We start from the raw sequence: 15,736 nt of genomic DNA, 5'->3' as shown, positions 1-15,736 counted from the left end.
ACTTGGGGCTGTTGTCCATCACTAAATTTGGCCTGATTTTGGATTTTGAAATTTTAGAATAGGTTATAAATTATGTTTTAATTTAGTAGATAATATAAAAATATTACATAATCATTCCCGATCGAATTAGAATTTTTTTTAATATATTTTATTAAAAAGATAATTTTTTTTTTATAAAATATCATTGTTAACTAATTGAATGGATCCTTATGAATTGGATTCAATAAGCAAATTCGAAAAATCTCAAGCCCAAAGATCTACCAAAGGCCCACTATAGTCCAATGCCTGGAAGACTAATCGGTATCCATACCGAATCTTACACTCGGAATTTTCCACCAAAGGGACTGACCCGATATTTGTTCGGCACCCCACCAAATCTCCATTGGTGCGTTGTCTGATCGGATTTTAAATATACTATTCATTTTATTTTTTCTCTTCAAAAATATTAAATCAAACATCTATTTTTTATTTTTTATATTATACTAAAAATTAATTTTACGTTCAAAACATCATGTCAACCCCAGTTACTATTCAAATTCAAAATTTTTACTATTCAAATTCGAACTTAAAATCCAAACTCCAAACAAACACACCCTAAAAGGTTTCGGTAAATCTAAGAAATAGTTTCTCCCGTGACCACTCCATCTTAAGATTGTAGGGCACCGTAAGGTGTGTTTGTTTGGAGGATTGGGTTTAAATCCAACTATTCATCCAATTTTTTTCAGCTAAAAAATATCAAATCAGACCCCTATTTTTTATTTTTTATATTATACTAAAAATCAAATTTACATTCAAAACATCACATCAACACCTATTTATATCTCATCATATAACTATTCAAATTCAAAATTTTTACCGTTCAAATCCCAATCCAAATCCAGACCCCCAAACAAACACATAAACAATCGCCAATCCAAAAATGCTTTCCATTTTCCCCTTTATCCCACGTGTCGAAGTTTGATTTTGGAAGAGCAAGAAAAATAACACAATGGCTCACATATGCCTTGACGCTATGTGAGAGAGAGAGAAAGAAAGAAATGCCGCAGGCTCTCGACGTTGCTTCTTCTGCACCAGTTTGTCTTCATGGATTTTTGGTTCGAAAAAATAAAGGCTACCACAAGCTGACTTTGTGCCAAAGGAGAATCGACAACTTCGAATCAGATTTCAAAAGCGTCGCTCCTAGTGCCACTGTTATAGCAATAACAATACCTCATTGTAAAAAAACTTCGAGTAAGAATAAAATGATGACGTGCCTATGGAATTTTGATGATTTGATTTTTCTTCACAAAAAATTCAACACAGTGGCTTTAAAAGTGTGTTTCTTGGAGATCTTGGAAAATTTGGGTTTGAATTTGACATTTACATTAATTTTGAAGTGAAATTGAATTTATGCGTCTGAATTTAGGTTGAGTTTAGAGAGTTTTGATGTGAATTGATTTGATGATAATTAATATAATAATATAAATGTGTATTTAATTGCATAATTTGATTATAAATTTATTTTATATCTACGTATATTTATAAATTTTTATTTATTTGTATTATAAAAAAATTTATTCTCTGCAAAAATGACTCATATCATCCGCAAGCGGGTGAAAGCTACCGTTAGCTGAGAAAACTCGCTTACCTAGCTGAGATCCGGTAGGATGGCCATGACATAGTGTTCGATCGGGTCCACGTGGTGTTCATGATCGGGAAAGCGACTGACATTGTATATATTTTATTCAATTATAATTATTTTAATTTTTTTATTTATAATTTAAATAAACGGATTAATTTCGAATTGAGTGGTTTAAGCCGTTTAAAAAACTATTAGACTAATTTATAGTTCTAATTATACGTGTAATACATTCTGAATATTTTAAATATACACTTAAGGGTGTATTTCTTTTTTATAAGTTTGAAAAAAATTTAATTTGAGTTTGATATAAAAATGTTTGAGATGTTCTATGAGAGAAAAAAATATATTTTTTTTTTTGAAAAATATAGAGTCAAATAGTAAAATTTGAAAAAAATTATATTAAAGAAACGTATTAATATTACAAGAGATAATTAAAAAATAAAAAAAAAAACTGAATTTACACGAATCCCTAGGGCAGTAACGCGGCGCCGCGACGGGTCCAATATATGTTTATTTTCTGATCGGGCGGACCCAAGAAAGCCCATGGGCCGACCCGAATTAGGAGTCAACAAACCCGAAGCGGTGGACGAGGACGACACTACAGAGACACTTTTGATACTTGGCCGTCTGTCTGTTAGGGCTGTTCGTTGAGTTCACCGGAGTGAGTCCCGCCGTTTTAATCTCACCGGAGCAGCGATCATCTGCCTAATTTCAGTGGATCGATCGTATCTGAAATTCCACCAACATCGCTACGGTATTTGCCGATTCGCCCAGTCTCTGTTGCCTCCGTGCTTAATTTCGTGTTTCGAATAGTTCAGGACTCGAATCGACTTGTTTGTTATTATTTGATTTATTCAATTTTTGGTGTTTTTGAATCCAAGTCGAGGGAGCAGTGAACAAGTGATCAGGAGCGATGTCTCAGAGCCCTAGATCTTCACAGGCTCCGTACTTGACGGTGTCGGTGACGGATCCAGCTAAGATGGGAAACGGAGTTCAGGCTTATATTTCCTACAAAGTTATCACTAAGGTACTGTCTTGCTTATCAGTTTTCTGGTTTGTGCTTCGAGTGAGATTTATGGGGAGAGATTGTAATTTGTTGCTATAAATGGATTAGGGTTTGTCCTCAATTCGGATTTTGTATACTGCAATCAGAAATTTCAATTTCCGCTAGTGTTGTTATTGTAGTTAGCATGATCTTTGAATGATTTATGAATGCAATGATGGAGATGAGTTCTTCAAGATTTGTCCTGCGCAATTATTCTAATTTCTTCATTTACATGTTTGATTTCCGATTCTCTAAATTGGAGTTTGATTGCAGACAAATCTACCTGAATATGATAGCCCTGAGAAGATTGTGATTCGAAGATACAGTGATTTTGTTTGGTTGAGGGACCGGCTTTTCGAAAAGTTCAAGGGCATATTCATTCCTCCTCTTCCTGAGAAGAGCACTGTAGGTAATTAGTTGAAGCATTTTTTTAGGTTTATGATCTGCAGCTTTAGATTCTCTCTGTAAGTCAATGCTACATGAATACGCCGTTTCTTCTCATTCACGTTGGTTTTAATTTGCTAGTGTATCACTCTTGTTGCTTGTAGATTTTCAACTGAATGAAACCGGGAAATGCTTTATGTATGCGTTAATGACTTTAAGTTTTCTCAGGACACATAATGTTTATATGATTCTGTAATTTAGGTAAGTCTTTGATGTGGATAATCGTTACACATTTAGTTGGAGATAAAGTTTTATCAGTGCAAGCACCCTTTCGTTTCCTTAGAATGGCGACATACATTTTCTGTAATGTTTATGGAGAAGCTGTTATCCGGTTGCGCCAGTATATACTTTCTGCAAGGATTTTATTTTCATATATATATATATATATATATATTTTCAATTGGTTTTTCTGCATGCAGAGAAGTTTAGGTTTAGTGCTGAATTCATTGAATTAAGGCGTCAAGCTCTGGATGTGTTTGTTAACCGAATCGCTTCACATCATGAGCTGCGCCAGAGTGAGGATTTAAGAATTTTTTTGCAGGCTGATGAGCAGGTAATACCGGATGCTGATAATTTCTCTTTAAAAGAAATTAGTAAATGGGATTATGAAAATTTGAACGACCAGAAAATGATCTATGTGGAAATGGGATACAGTTGGAGTGTCGATCGTTGCAGCCGATCTAAATGGCTTGTTTTGCTTAATTTGCAGACGATGGAAAGAGCAAGATTCACTGAAACTGGCATTTTCAAGAAGCCAGCTGATTTGATACAAATTTTCAAGGTATCTCCTCCCACAATAAAATTGTTTTGGTCAAGAGATGACTCACATACACACAATAGATTGAACCCTTGACCTCTAATGAGCCGATGTACACTTCTACTACTAGACTTTGCTAGAATGCCCCTAAGTTTGAGGCTTAAGCAACTATTAAGAAATCTGTTCGAGTTTTATCGTTTGTCGTTGCTACCAAAAAGATCTTAACACGCATTCTTATGATCTAGCTAGACCTTTTTATATCGTTTTAAGGGTCTTATTTATCTTTGTAGATATTGATACTTTGCTCATTATATTAATCTCTGCAATAATCTTGGAGCTGTTACTAGTTGTGTCTATCGGGAAATGGATGGAAGCATTTCTTTTAACTGTAGGTTTATTGACAGGATGTACAGTCCAAAGTTAGTGACGTTGTTCTTGGAAAGGAAAAACCAGTTGAAGAATCGAATGCTGAGTATGAGAAACTGAAGACTTACATTTTCCAGCTTGAGGATCACCTAGCTGAAGCCCAGAAGCATGCCTACCGTCTTGTAAAGCGGCACAGAGGTATATCCAGATGATTAATTCTTTGAATGGCTCTCTAGAAATTTATCTCTCTCTCTATTTTTGATCCTTTTATGTTCGACTTTAAAATTGCATTTGGTGGCGTTGCTTTGTCAGAGTTGGGACAATCTTTATCTGATTTTGGCAAGGCCGTCAAGCAACTAGGTGAGTGTGAAGGAAATGCTCTCGGAAAGGCATTCGCCGAACTTGGAGCAAAGTCGGAGATTTTGTCTATTAAGTTGCAGAAAGAAGTATGATTTTTATCCTTTTAACAGTTTTTTCGATTTTATCGAGAGAGATTCGTAACATGGAAGGGCTTTCCTATAACTATGCACACATTCTTCCTATTCTTAGGCTCAACATCTGTTGATGAATTTTGAAGAACCTTTGAAGGATTACGTCCGAGCGGTGCAATCAATAAAGGTGACTTTGTAGTTTAGACACAAAATGTAGTATGCTAATGTTTAATCCTGCGCGATTGCTTTGAGGAATGCTCATCATACGATTTTTGTTACTGCTTCTGAACGAGTAATGACGCGACTTCGTCTTGTTTATGTCTCAGGCTACAATGGCAGAGAGAGCAAATGCTTTCCGGCACCACTGTGAACTTGTCGAAGCAATCAAGTTTAAGGAAATCGACATGTACGTTCCTTCTTTACCTTGCTACATTTATGTAACTTCTATGATCTAACGCTCGGTTTAGACATAAGGTTTGAAAATTTTTGAATATAGTAAAAAATTGGATATTTGATACGATGGTTTTGTGAAGGGAAAAAAAGTCCTATCATATTTAGCCTATTTGTGCTCGGCACGGGAATCAAGAAAAATAAATACTTTTTTGAAAAAGTGGAAAAAGTAAAAAAGTAGTTAGAAATATTTTTGGAAATTTAGTTAATAATTAAAAAGAACGAAGAGAGAATGTAATAAAGTTAGTACCGTAAATAAGTGTTGAACGAAGAACAATAATTAAATATAGATTTTTTGATATGGTAAATTTAACGGACGAAGTGAGTATTTGATTTAATATTTTTTGAAAAGGTAATTATTGATAAATAGTAGTCATAAAGTTTCAAAAGTATCTATGTAATTCCATCTGATATCGAGAATCCCCAGCTAGTCGTTATTTCGAAAATTAATAAAATCGGCTCACTGTCGTCTCCATCTGCAGGAACAAGCTGAGATTAACCCGATCAGAAAAACTAGCCGAAGCCGAGCGCGAATACGAGGAGGTTTGTAAACATTAAACTCATGTAATTTTCATACATCCCATGATCAATCCTCCATACTTAGCTACTCTTTGAAATTGCGATGCAGCTTAAAGCTGACGGCATGGAGGCAACAAGAAGATTCGACACAATCGTGAAACGAATGAACGAAGAGATCGCCCGTTTTCAAGAACAGAAAACAATTGATATGGGAGTCGCGTTCCATGAATTCGCCAAGGGTCAGGTGCACCTGGCCAACGGCATAGCCGAAGCCTGGCGAAGCCTCGTCCCGAAAATTGAAGCTTGCTCTGCCCTAACCGCAACCGTGTAGGCGGCGGCGGCGGCGGGACGACGGTAACAGTGCAATTGAATCTAGATCACATCTGGGACTGTAGAGATTGTACAGACGCCAATATACAACACTTTAGGCAACCCAATGTCGTCTCCTGAATAATTTACAGTGCTTTTTCAGATTTGTGTTATAATTGAGTGCTTTTCGTAATTAAGGGTTTGTTCTTTTGTGTTATAAAACTATTTTATATTTTTTTTACAGAATATTTTATTATACATTATTTTAATTTTAAAAAATTCAAATCAAATTTTTTCAAACCCATAGAAAAAACATACCCTTAAATTCATGTTGTAGTGATTAAGAAAATATTTTTTTTTAAAGATTTGGTAGGGTTGAATATAAATTTATGTTGAAGAAAAGTTTAAAAAGGTTTAAGACCATCTTTTAACTCATTACTTTATTTATGCAGGTAAAAATGCAATTGATTTATTCTAATTATAAACTTTAATTTTCACTCTAAAAAAATATATTTTCTATATATTTTTTTATATTATTTTATATAATTTTTTATATTTATAAATTATACCCTAACTTTAATTTATTTTTATAATATAACCCATATATGTATAATTACACATTATATATCACTTTTCGAAAGATAAAATTATATATCACTTTCTAAAATTATACATTATATCACTTTCCAAAAAATAAAATTATACATTATTTTTTCTAATAAATAAATTTACATCTTATTTTTCTAAAAAGTAAAATTATATAATATACCAAAAAAAATAACAAAAATACACAAACACTACAAAAACATCACACAAATTCCACTCAAAAAATGGAGTAACACTAACCCCGCAAAAGTGGGGGAATTTGGATTTGGATTGGATCCCTACCCCCACCCCCTATTTTTGCAGTGGGTTGGAATTGCTATAATTATTTTAATAATATTAGTTAAATAAAAGAGGACAGTTTGGCCGAGTGGTCTAAGGCGCCAGATTTAGGCTCTGGTCCGAAAGGGCGTGGGTTCAAATCCCACAGCTGTCATTATTTTTGAAACTCTTTTTTATTGGAACATTGGATTCGTTCGGTTGTAATGTTTATTATTCTGCTTTACTATACTTCTTACTTTTCTTTATTTTCATTCAAAATATTTAATAAAATTTTTCACCTCAAAACGTTATACTCCCTCCGTCTCAAAAGAAGTGTCATATTGAGAGTTGACACGGAAATTAAGGAATAATAGTATTTAATTGAAAGTGGGTATAAAGTATAATGTAAATGACTAAAATGTATAATTTTGTTATAAAGTGGGGACCACGGCTACTAAATAAGGAAACAAGACAATTATTTTGGGACGGACGAAAATGAAAAACAAGACAAATCTTTTGGGACGGACGAAGTATGTAAAAAGAAAACAAACCCATTAATTTTATTTACTAAGAATGATAACTTATTTAGAAAATGAAATTTATGAATTCTATTATTTGATTATACAATATTATATTTTCAATATATATTCATAAAAAAAAAATTATTAGCCATATGATCATCTTAGTTCTTACCAAATTTGATCAAATCAAAAGTAAGCATGATCCGAACCAACCTTTTCAATTACCGACAAATGGCAACCGTTTCTTGCGGGTAATGTAAAAACTTAACACGGATGGATGAAATCTTTCATTTTTATCCTAGTAGTTCTTTTTATGGAAATATTCTTTTCTTTTCTTTTCTTTTCTTTTTAAAAGACAATAATGAAAATTAGAAAAAAAAATCAAAAAGTGATGACAATATAATGAAAAGAAAAAATTGCAATGCTTTGTCACATCAAATTGATGTATTGCACAAATTGAAGAAGCAAATGTAGTGATTTATTTTATTTTTCAATTCATTGGAATGAAAACCAAATTGTTATAAGTTGAAAACATGCATTGGCATTGCCTATTGCCTATTGCCTACTTAAAATTATTATAATTAGGGTGGTAATATACACTAAAATGTGTGATAAATATAAAATGTGCTTTTTGTGGGAATCTTGGTGCCACACACATTGTCGGAATCAAGACAAATATGGTGCGTTTGGTCGGGATTTTACCTTAAATTTTACTCCCTCCGTCCCAGATATTTTGTTCGTTTTACTGTGGACACGAGAATTTAGGAAGAGTAGAATCAGTAAATAATTAAAAATATATTAATGAAAATAATTATCGTATAATAAAAATAATTATAGATTAAAATTAAGATAAATTATTAATATAATTAAAATTAAAAAAAATTATAATTTAAATTTTTTAAAATAAGATTAAAGTGTATAATTCTTTTCTAAAAATGAAAAGTGATAAAATAAGTGAGACGGACGAAAATGGAAAGATGAACATGAGAAGTGGGACGAAGATAGTACTATATATTACTCACTTCGTTCCACGAATCAAAAGGGTTTTATTATTATTATTATTATTATTATTATTTATTTTATATTAAATTAAGAAATAATACTCCCTCTATCCCATATTTATATATTCATTTGTTTTTTGCATTAAGTTTTATAAATATTAATATTATATTAAGGTGCAGTAGAGATAAAGGTAAAGAAACCAAATTAACCATATTAGTATTGTATGATATAAAAATAATGACATTTATATAATATATTGTAAATTGGAAGGAGATTTGTAACGTTAGGTAGATAGTACAATTATTAAAAAAGTAAATAGATACTTTGTTATGTGAATAACTAATCTAGAAAAATTGATAGATTGTTAAGGGACGGAGAGAGTAATATTTTATTAGTTAGTGGAAGTGTGTAGGTGTTTTTTACATTTGACTTTATATATAAAATAATTGTATGTATAATAGTATGTTTGTAATTATAAGTAAAAGTTAAAGTATTTTAGTATCTGTGTATGATTACTTTTCTAAAATAGAAAAGAAATGTCATGAAATGAGACAAATGTGTTATTGGATATATGCTGTTTTTTTTTTTTTTTTTTTTTAAATATGTACTAAAATCAACACTGTAACCAAAGTGATATACTCCCTCTGTTCCAATACAATAGTCTTATTTACCATTTTTGTCTGTTCCAAAACAATAGTCTCATTTTCATAAATAACCATATCACCATAAAATTATCCCTATTTTTTCATTATTATTACACATTTGCCGCTACTTTTTACACTAATATACTCACAAGGGCAAAAAAGTCATTTATCTTTATTTTTTACCAACTACCAATATAATATCAATATTTTTTAAATCTCGTATCAAACACAATAAGACTATACTTTTGAAGCGGAAGGATTATATATATATATATATATTCTATCCATCCATGTACGTAGGTGAGTGAAAATGGTTAGAAAAGGAAAAAAATAAAACCATATTTGGATATGGATTGAATCACTAACACCAATCAATATTGGGATGAAAGTTATCAAAATGATAGTCAACTAACTTATCAATTTAGGTACCGGAAATTTTGCATGAGAACATAATGTAGTTAATTAGCTGCTCCAGAATAAATAAATAAATAATAATAATAATAATAAATTATATTCATTTGTTAAACAAGCGACTTATATTTCCTTCGTCATCCAAACTTATTCTTAATGTCATTCAAATTTATTATCATTTCCCTTTTAATAAAAAATTACCATTTTTTCTATTTTTTATATTACATACGGAGAAATATGTCGGTACTATAAATAAGTAATATTTTTTTATTAAATTGTTAATTTTTATTTTTTTTAAAAATGTTACAAGATATATATTACTCCCTCCGTCCTATATATTTTGGGTCTGTAGATAGGAGAATTTAGGTAAAATATAATTAGTATGTAATTAAGAAGTATAGTAGTAAAAATAATTATAAATTAAAATTAAAATAAGTAAATAGTTTAATTAAGATAAAAAAATTATAAAATTTAAAATTTAAAATATGATTAAAGAGGATAATCATATTTTCAAAAAAGGAAAGGACAAATGATGTGACAAATAATGTGGGATGAACGAAAATAGAAAATAAGAACAAATTATGTGGGACAGAGGGAGTATATATTTTGTATAAATAAATATAAATTAATATTAATCGAAAAGAATACCGTGTCAAAATTTTTATTATTTATTTATTTATTTTAGTGGAAGAAAACATTAAAAGGGCCAATTCAATTATTATTATTATTATTTTCATTTTATCCATTTCAAATATGTTTGAATATTTTAAATGTTAGAGTTAAGTTTTTTTGGATGATTGAATTGAATATTTGTAATAATAATATTTCTATTGAATCCATATAGATGGTCCGTTATTTAAATTTTATATTTTTTTTTATAAATATTACTCCTTCCGTCCAATGTAATAATAGCTGTATTACTGTAGACACGGAAATTTAGGTAAAGTATAATTAGTAAGTAATTAAGAAGTGTATTAGTAAAAATAATTATAGATTAAGATAAGTAAATAATTTAATTAAAATTAAGAAAATTATAAAATTTAAAATGCGATTAAAGTGCATAGTTATATTTTCAAAAATAGAAAAGACAAATTATGTGAGACAGACGAAAATAGAAAATAAAAACAAATTATGTGAGAAAGAGGGAAATGGAGTATATAATAAACATGGACAACTAAAGTAAATGGAGGAGTCCACCACCCTTGAGCTCTTATGTTTATGTTAATTATTTGTTCTTTTTACGTGATAGTGACAAATTGATTATAAATAATCGTTTTTAGATGAATTGATTTTTTATTATTTTTTTTATGATATTATAACTGTGTTGGTAATATAAAAAATACTCCTTTCGTCCCACATACCATGTCCACGTTGCCGTTTTTGTCCGTCCCACATACTATGTCACTTTTTTTTTTTGGAAAATAATTACACATTTTAATCTCATTTTAAACTTTTTAATTTTTTTTTAATTTTAATTAAACTAATTAGTTATCTTAATCTTAATTTATAATTACTTATATTATAGAATAATTATTTTCACTAATACATTGTTAATTATCTACTAATTACACCTCTCCTAAAATACCGTGTCTACAATGTAGCAGATACGGTATGTGGGACGGAGGTAATAATATTTTGTGTTGAATTATTGACTTTTTATGAGTGGATAATATATATTATATTAATGTATGTATATATTTATATTTTTTAATAATATTTATGAGAAATTGTTTCATTGAAAATATTGTGTGAACAAACTAAATAATTAACATTAGTCATATATATAATTGATTATTAATTTCTTTGTTCCAACTAATTTATTGGTATGACTATAGATACATGAATTTAAGTATAGTATAAAAAGTAATTAAGAAGTATATTAGAAAAATTAATTATTTTATAATAAAAATAATTATACATTAATATTAAGATAATTAAATAGTTTAATTAAAATTAAAAAAAATTATAATTTATGAATTTTACAATATAATTAAAATATATAATCATATTTCAAAAAAATAATAATAACAAATTATATAAAACATACCGAAATAAAAAAAATGGACAAAACAATTGACATTTTATATTAAAAATAAGAAGTATATAATTATATCAAAAAATTTCAGGGTGTGCATCCTGTTGTTTAAGGTCAGCATTTATTTTTAAATTATATTTAATTGAAATATATATATTTTTGCATCAAAGCATAAAATTTTACTTACAAACATTTTGTAAGTAAAATTTTGAATTAAAATAAATATTTGATATTGTATAAATATGTATTGATGTGAAATGTATTTTTATTAATTATTTTACACACTGTCATTTACCAATTAAATTATCTTGCATATTTTTACTAATTAATAATATATATTTTTTAATTCACAACAAAAAAATAACGGACAAATTCAATCGGGACGGAGGTAACATTAAACAAGCTACTTCCTCGTTCCACTAAATTTATTCACTTTTTTTTTAATCCGTCAAATAGATTTATCTCATTACTAATTTTGTCAAAATTAATAATTTAATATTTAACTATTACTCTATATTCAATACTTATACTCCCTCCGTCATTCAAATATATGCTCATTTTCCTTTTTAGGTTGTTATTGAAAAATATTTTCGTTTCTTTTTAAGTAAAAAATTATTACATTTTTGTATTTTTTTTTACTATTAAAGAAAAAAAAATAACAATTATTATTCACTTTTATTAAAACTCATACCCAATCAAATGAGCCATAATCTCTTCATTTATTTTTATTTTTAACTAAATATTTAAAAATACTCTCAATTATTTTTTACTTTTACTATTATTTTAATAAAAATATTTATTTTTCTTAATAAGTAAGCTAATTTCACGAGACATTGCGAGTATTATTGTATAATAATTGACAAAAGAATAATGTAGAAATATAATATACAAAATGAAACTGGTAAGTAAAAAATACTGCTCTCTTGTTTACTAAATCTATGTTTTTTTTTTTCTTTTTCCTACAAAAAAAATTTTAATTTTTACATCATTATATTTAACATTAAAAATATTCTTATATTTGAATAATTTACTCAACAAACATCATTGTATATCTATTCTAAGAGACTAATAAACATATTTTTGTTTTTTTTTTCTTAATTTGTACTAAGTATTGATATCATAATTAATATTAAAAAATCAACATACAAAAAGCAAATGACAACCTTTTGTGGGACGGAGGAAGTATTACATACTATTTAATTTATATTCCTCAATATTCACTTATTTTTATATATACGTTTAGCATCTACACATTTTTTTTCATTTATCCAAAATTTTCTTATACATCATTAACTCACTTATATACTTACCAAAATATTCTTATTTTATATCACAATTAATTTATAAAATATTATAATCATTACAATTTATGTACAACTCATATAAACATATATAGGTACTATCCAAGAATTAAAATTAGGCACGTTTCATTATAAGCACGTGATTCTTGAACCATCTCGACACCACGTAACAAAATTATTTAATTAGGGATAAGCCTAAATATTTTATGTATATAGATATCTCACATTAAAAGGGTGTTTGAGAAACAGCTTTTTAAAGAGTTTTTAACTTCTTGAACAATTTTTAATTGTTTGATCAGTCAAAAAATTAATTTAGATGTTTAGTAAATTAGTTTTTTAAAAGAGTTTTTTTGAACCAAAAAGCTAATTTCTAAAAAACTCATCTACCCAACGTTTTGGAAGAACATTTTTATTTTAATTTTGATTATTCCTTATTTACCCTTAAAACTTAATTATTTATTTTATACATATAAATATATTTTTATAGCAGTATTTATTAATTATTTTTAATATATTTAATTTATTAAATTATATTTTTATTTTTGTAAATTTAAAATAATTATTATTAATTATTATATATAAATTATTTTATCTGTAAAATATATAAATTTCTTAAACTAAATCAAATAAAAAAGTTAAAGGTTATTAATTTATTCATATATATTAAAATAATAATTAACATAATAAAAATATATATACGAAATATTTATTATTTTATATTAAATAATTTTAATAAAAAATTCTTATTTTTTAGTAAAAATAATTTTTTCAAATCTAAATAATAAAAATAAAAATAAATATCTTATAATATTTTTATAATTTTTAATAATTAATAACAAAAATTCTCATAAATTTCAAACAAAAATGAACAAAATTAAATATTTTGAAAAATAACGTATCAATGTCCTTGACTATCATTTTATGTATAAACATTTAATGTCAAACGGTTGTTTTACAAAAACACTTTAATACAAATCAACTAGTCACACCAACTAATTGAATCATCTAATAGCTAAAAGCTATTAACTAATTGTCATACGCACGCTAACTGTACCTTTTGAGTTGTACTTTATTTATTTTTATCCACTAATTTCATCTTAGCACAAAAATGAATTTTATTATTATTATTATTATTATTATTATTATTATTGCATTACACATGCTAAGCTAAGTTGACAATTAATCGCAATCTTAAAAATCTGTTAAAGCATTTTTATTCTTATCTAAAATTTTGTAAGTCTTCTGTTTAATTATTATTCTGAAATATCGACGCAGCATATCTGTCTTTCTGTCTGTCCAATGCTACAAACTGCAATCGGTAAAAATATCAATCAAAATATTTTGTAATATTAAAATATACACAAATAATAGATATAATATTTTGAATTAAAAAGTAAATAAATTAATGTAATATTTTAAATAAGAAATTTCATTCCCTGTTCCCACACAATTTATACATTTTGCTATTTTTGTATGTTTAATATGTATTTTTTATTTTTATTTTTATTGAATTTGTTCATACTTTAAATTAGACCATCAAACTTACACTTATTTACGTTAATTTCGAGTGTGTTTATTTTGTATTTTGGTTTGAATTTTTTTGAATTTTTTTTATATGAAATATAAAAAATTATATAGATAATATAAAAATAATGAGTATATATAATTTATTTATTTAAAAAATATAAAATTTTACAAAAAAAAAAAAAAAACACCTTATTACATCAAAATAAAATATAAGAGCATTTTTTATTATTATCTTTTTTTACACAAAAGAACATGTATATATATATATATATATATATATAAGGGCATTTTTTTTATTTACTCAAACTGTCATTTAATGTTTGCGAAAAAAAAAAACACACTTCTTCTCCATTTCCTTTTTCTTAAAAAAAAAATACATATTTTTTTAAAAAATTAATGTATTACACATATTTATTATTTTTATATTACCTACTCATTCTGTTCCACTCTAAAGGGATCATTACTCCAACCATAAACTTTAATTTTTTACTTTAAAAATTATATTTCATGTATATATATTTTTATATTATTTTATATATAATTTTTCATATTTATAAATTACACCTGACTTTAACTTATTTTTAAATTATCACCAAAATATATATAATTTATAAAAATTATATATTTCTCTTTTGAATAAAATTACACATTATTTTCTTTTAATAAAAAATAAGATTTTTTTTTAAAAAAATAAAGTTATATATCACTTTTAAAAAAAATAAAATTATATATTATTTTTATAAAAAATAAAATTACATATCAAGTTTTAAAATATACGTCTCCTAACAATTTATTCATTTTTCCATTTTGGTCCGTCCCATAATAAAATATCAATTTCTTTTTTTAGTAATTGTACTATCTACCTAACATTACAAATACTCTTTCAACTTACAATATATTACACAAATGTCATTATCTTTATATCATACAATACTAATAGGGTTAATTTAGTCTTTTTATCTTTATTTATGCTTTATCTTAATATAATACTAATATTTTTAAAATTTCATATAAAAAGCAAATAAATATCTAAATATGAAACGAACGGAGTATTATTTTTTTAAAAAATAAAATCACACGATGCATTCCAAAAATAATAAAAATACACAAAAATACCACAAAATACTTGTAGAGCTACGATGTTACTCTATAAATAAAGTAACACCATATAAAGCTGCAAAAATTAAAAAAAAATTATAATAAGTTGGAGATGGCCTAGTACTTCAAGTCAACCTAGAACTCTTTTATCCTCTTAAAAATATATTTATAATTGTAATAAAGATCGAATAATAGTCAACGGGATGCTTTTTAGTGTTATTTTTTTTTTGGATATTTTATAAATATTAGAAAATGAATAAAAATAATATTGTACATAATATATATAATCAATTTTGTAGATAATATTTTAATAAAAAATAAAATTAAATATAATAAATAATAATAAATCCGGTAATTTGTACTATAAGATAAAATCAAATAAAAAACCATA

General features: G+C 26.6%; 1 protein-coding gene and 1 non-coding gene across 2 annotated transcripts; both read left to right on the top strand.

The window, feature by feature from the left end:
- The first annotated feature begins 2,192 nt into the window (after nucleotides 1-2,192).
- On the top strand, nucleotides 2,193-6,144 carry LOC127264115 (sorting nexin 1-like). Its single transcript, XM_051293503.1, has 11 exons — nucleotides 2,193-2,375; nucleotides 2,503-2,648; nucleotides 2,940-3,075; nucleotides 3,530-3,663; nucleotides 3,820-3,891; nucleotides 4,272-4,431; nucleotides 4,546-4,679; nucleotides 4,783-4,851; nucleotides 4,991-5,070; nucleotides 5,597-5,657; nucleotides 5,743-6,144. The coding sequence occupies exons 2-11, from the start codon at nucleotides 2,535-2,537 to the stop codon at nucleotides 5,962-5,964; spliced, it is 1,182 nt and encodes a 393-aa protein (XP_051149460.1). The 5' UTR covers nucleotides 2,193-2,375; nucleotides 2,503-2,534; the 3' UTR covers nucleotides 5,965-6,144.
- A 757-nt stretch (nucleotides 6,145-6,901) lies between these two features.
- Nucleotides 6,902-6,981, top strand: TRNAL-UAG (transfer RNA leucine (anticodon UAG)). The gene has a single exon. It is a non-coding gene; the product is annotated as a tRNA-Leu (tRNA).
- Nucleotides 6,982-15,736: the final 8,755 nt, after the last annotated feature.

The sequence above is a fragment of the Andrographis paniculata genome, unplaced genomic scaffold (assembly GCF_009805555.1).
Source record: "Andrographis paniculata isolate CXL003 unplaced genomic scaffold, ASM980555v1 Contig69END, whole genome shotgun sequence".
Taxonomy (NCBI): Eukaryota; Viridiplantae; Streptophyta; class Magnoliopsida; order Lamiales; family Acanthaceae; genus Andrographis; species Andrographis paniculata.
Note: the sequence above shows the minus strand (reverse complement) of the source record. Positions and strands in the feature narration are given on the sequence as shown.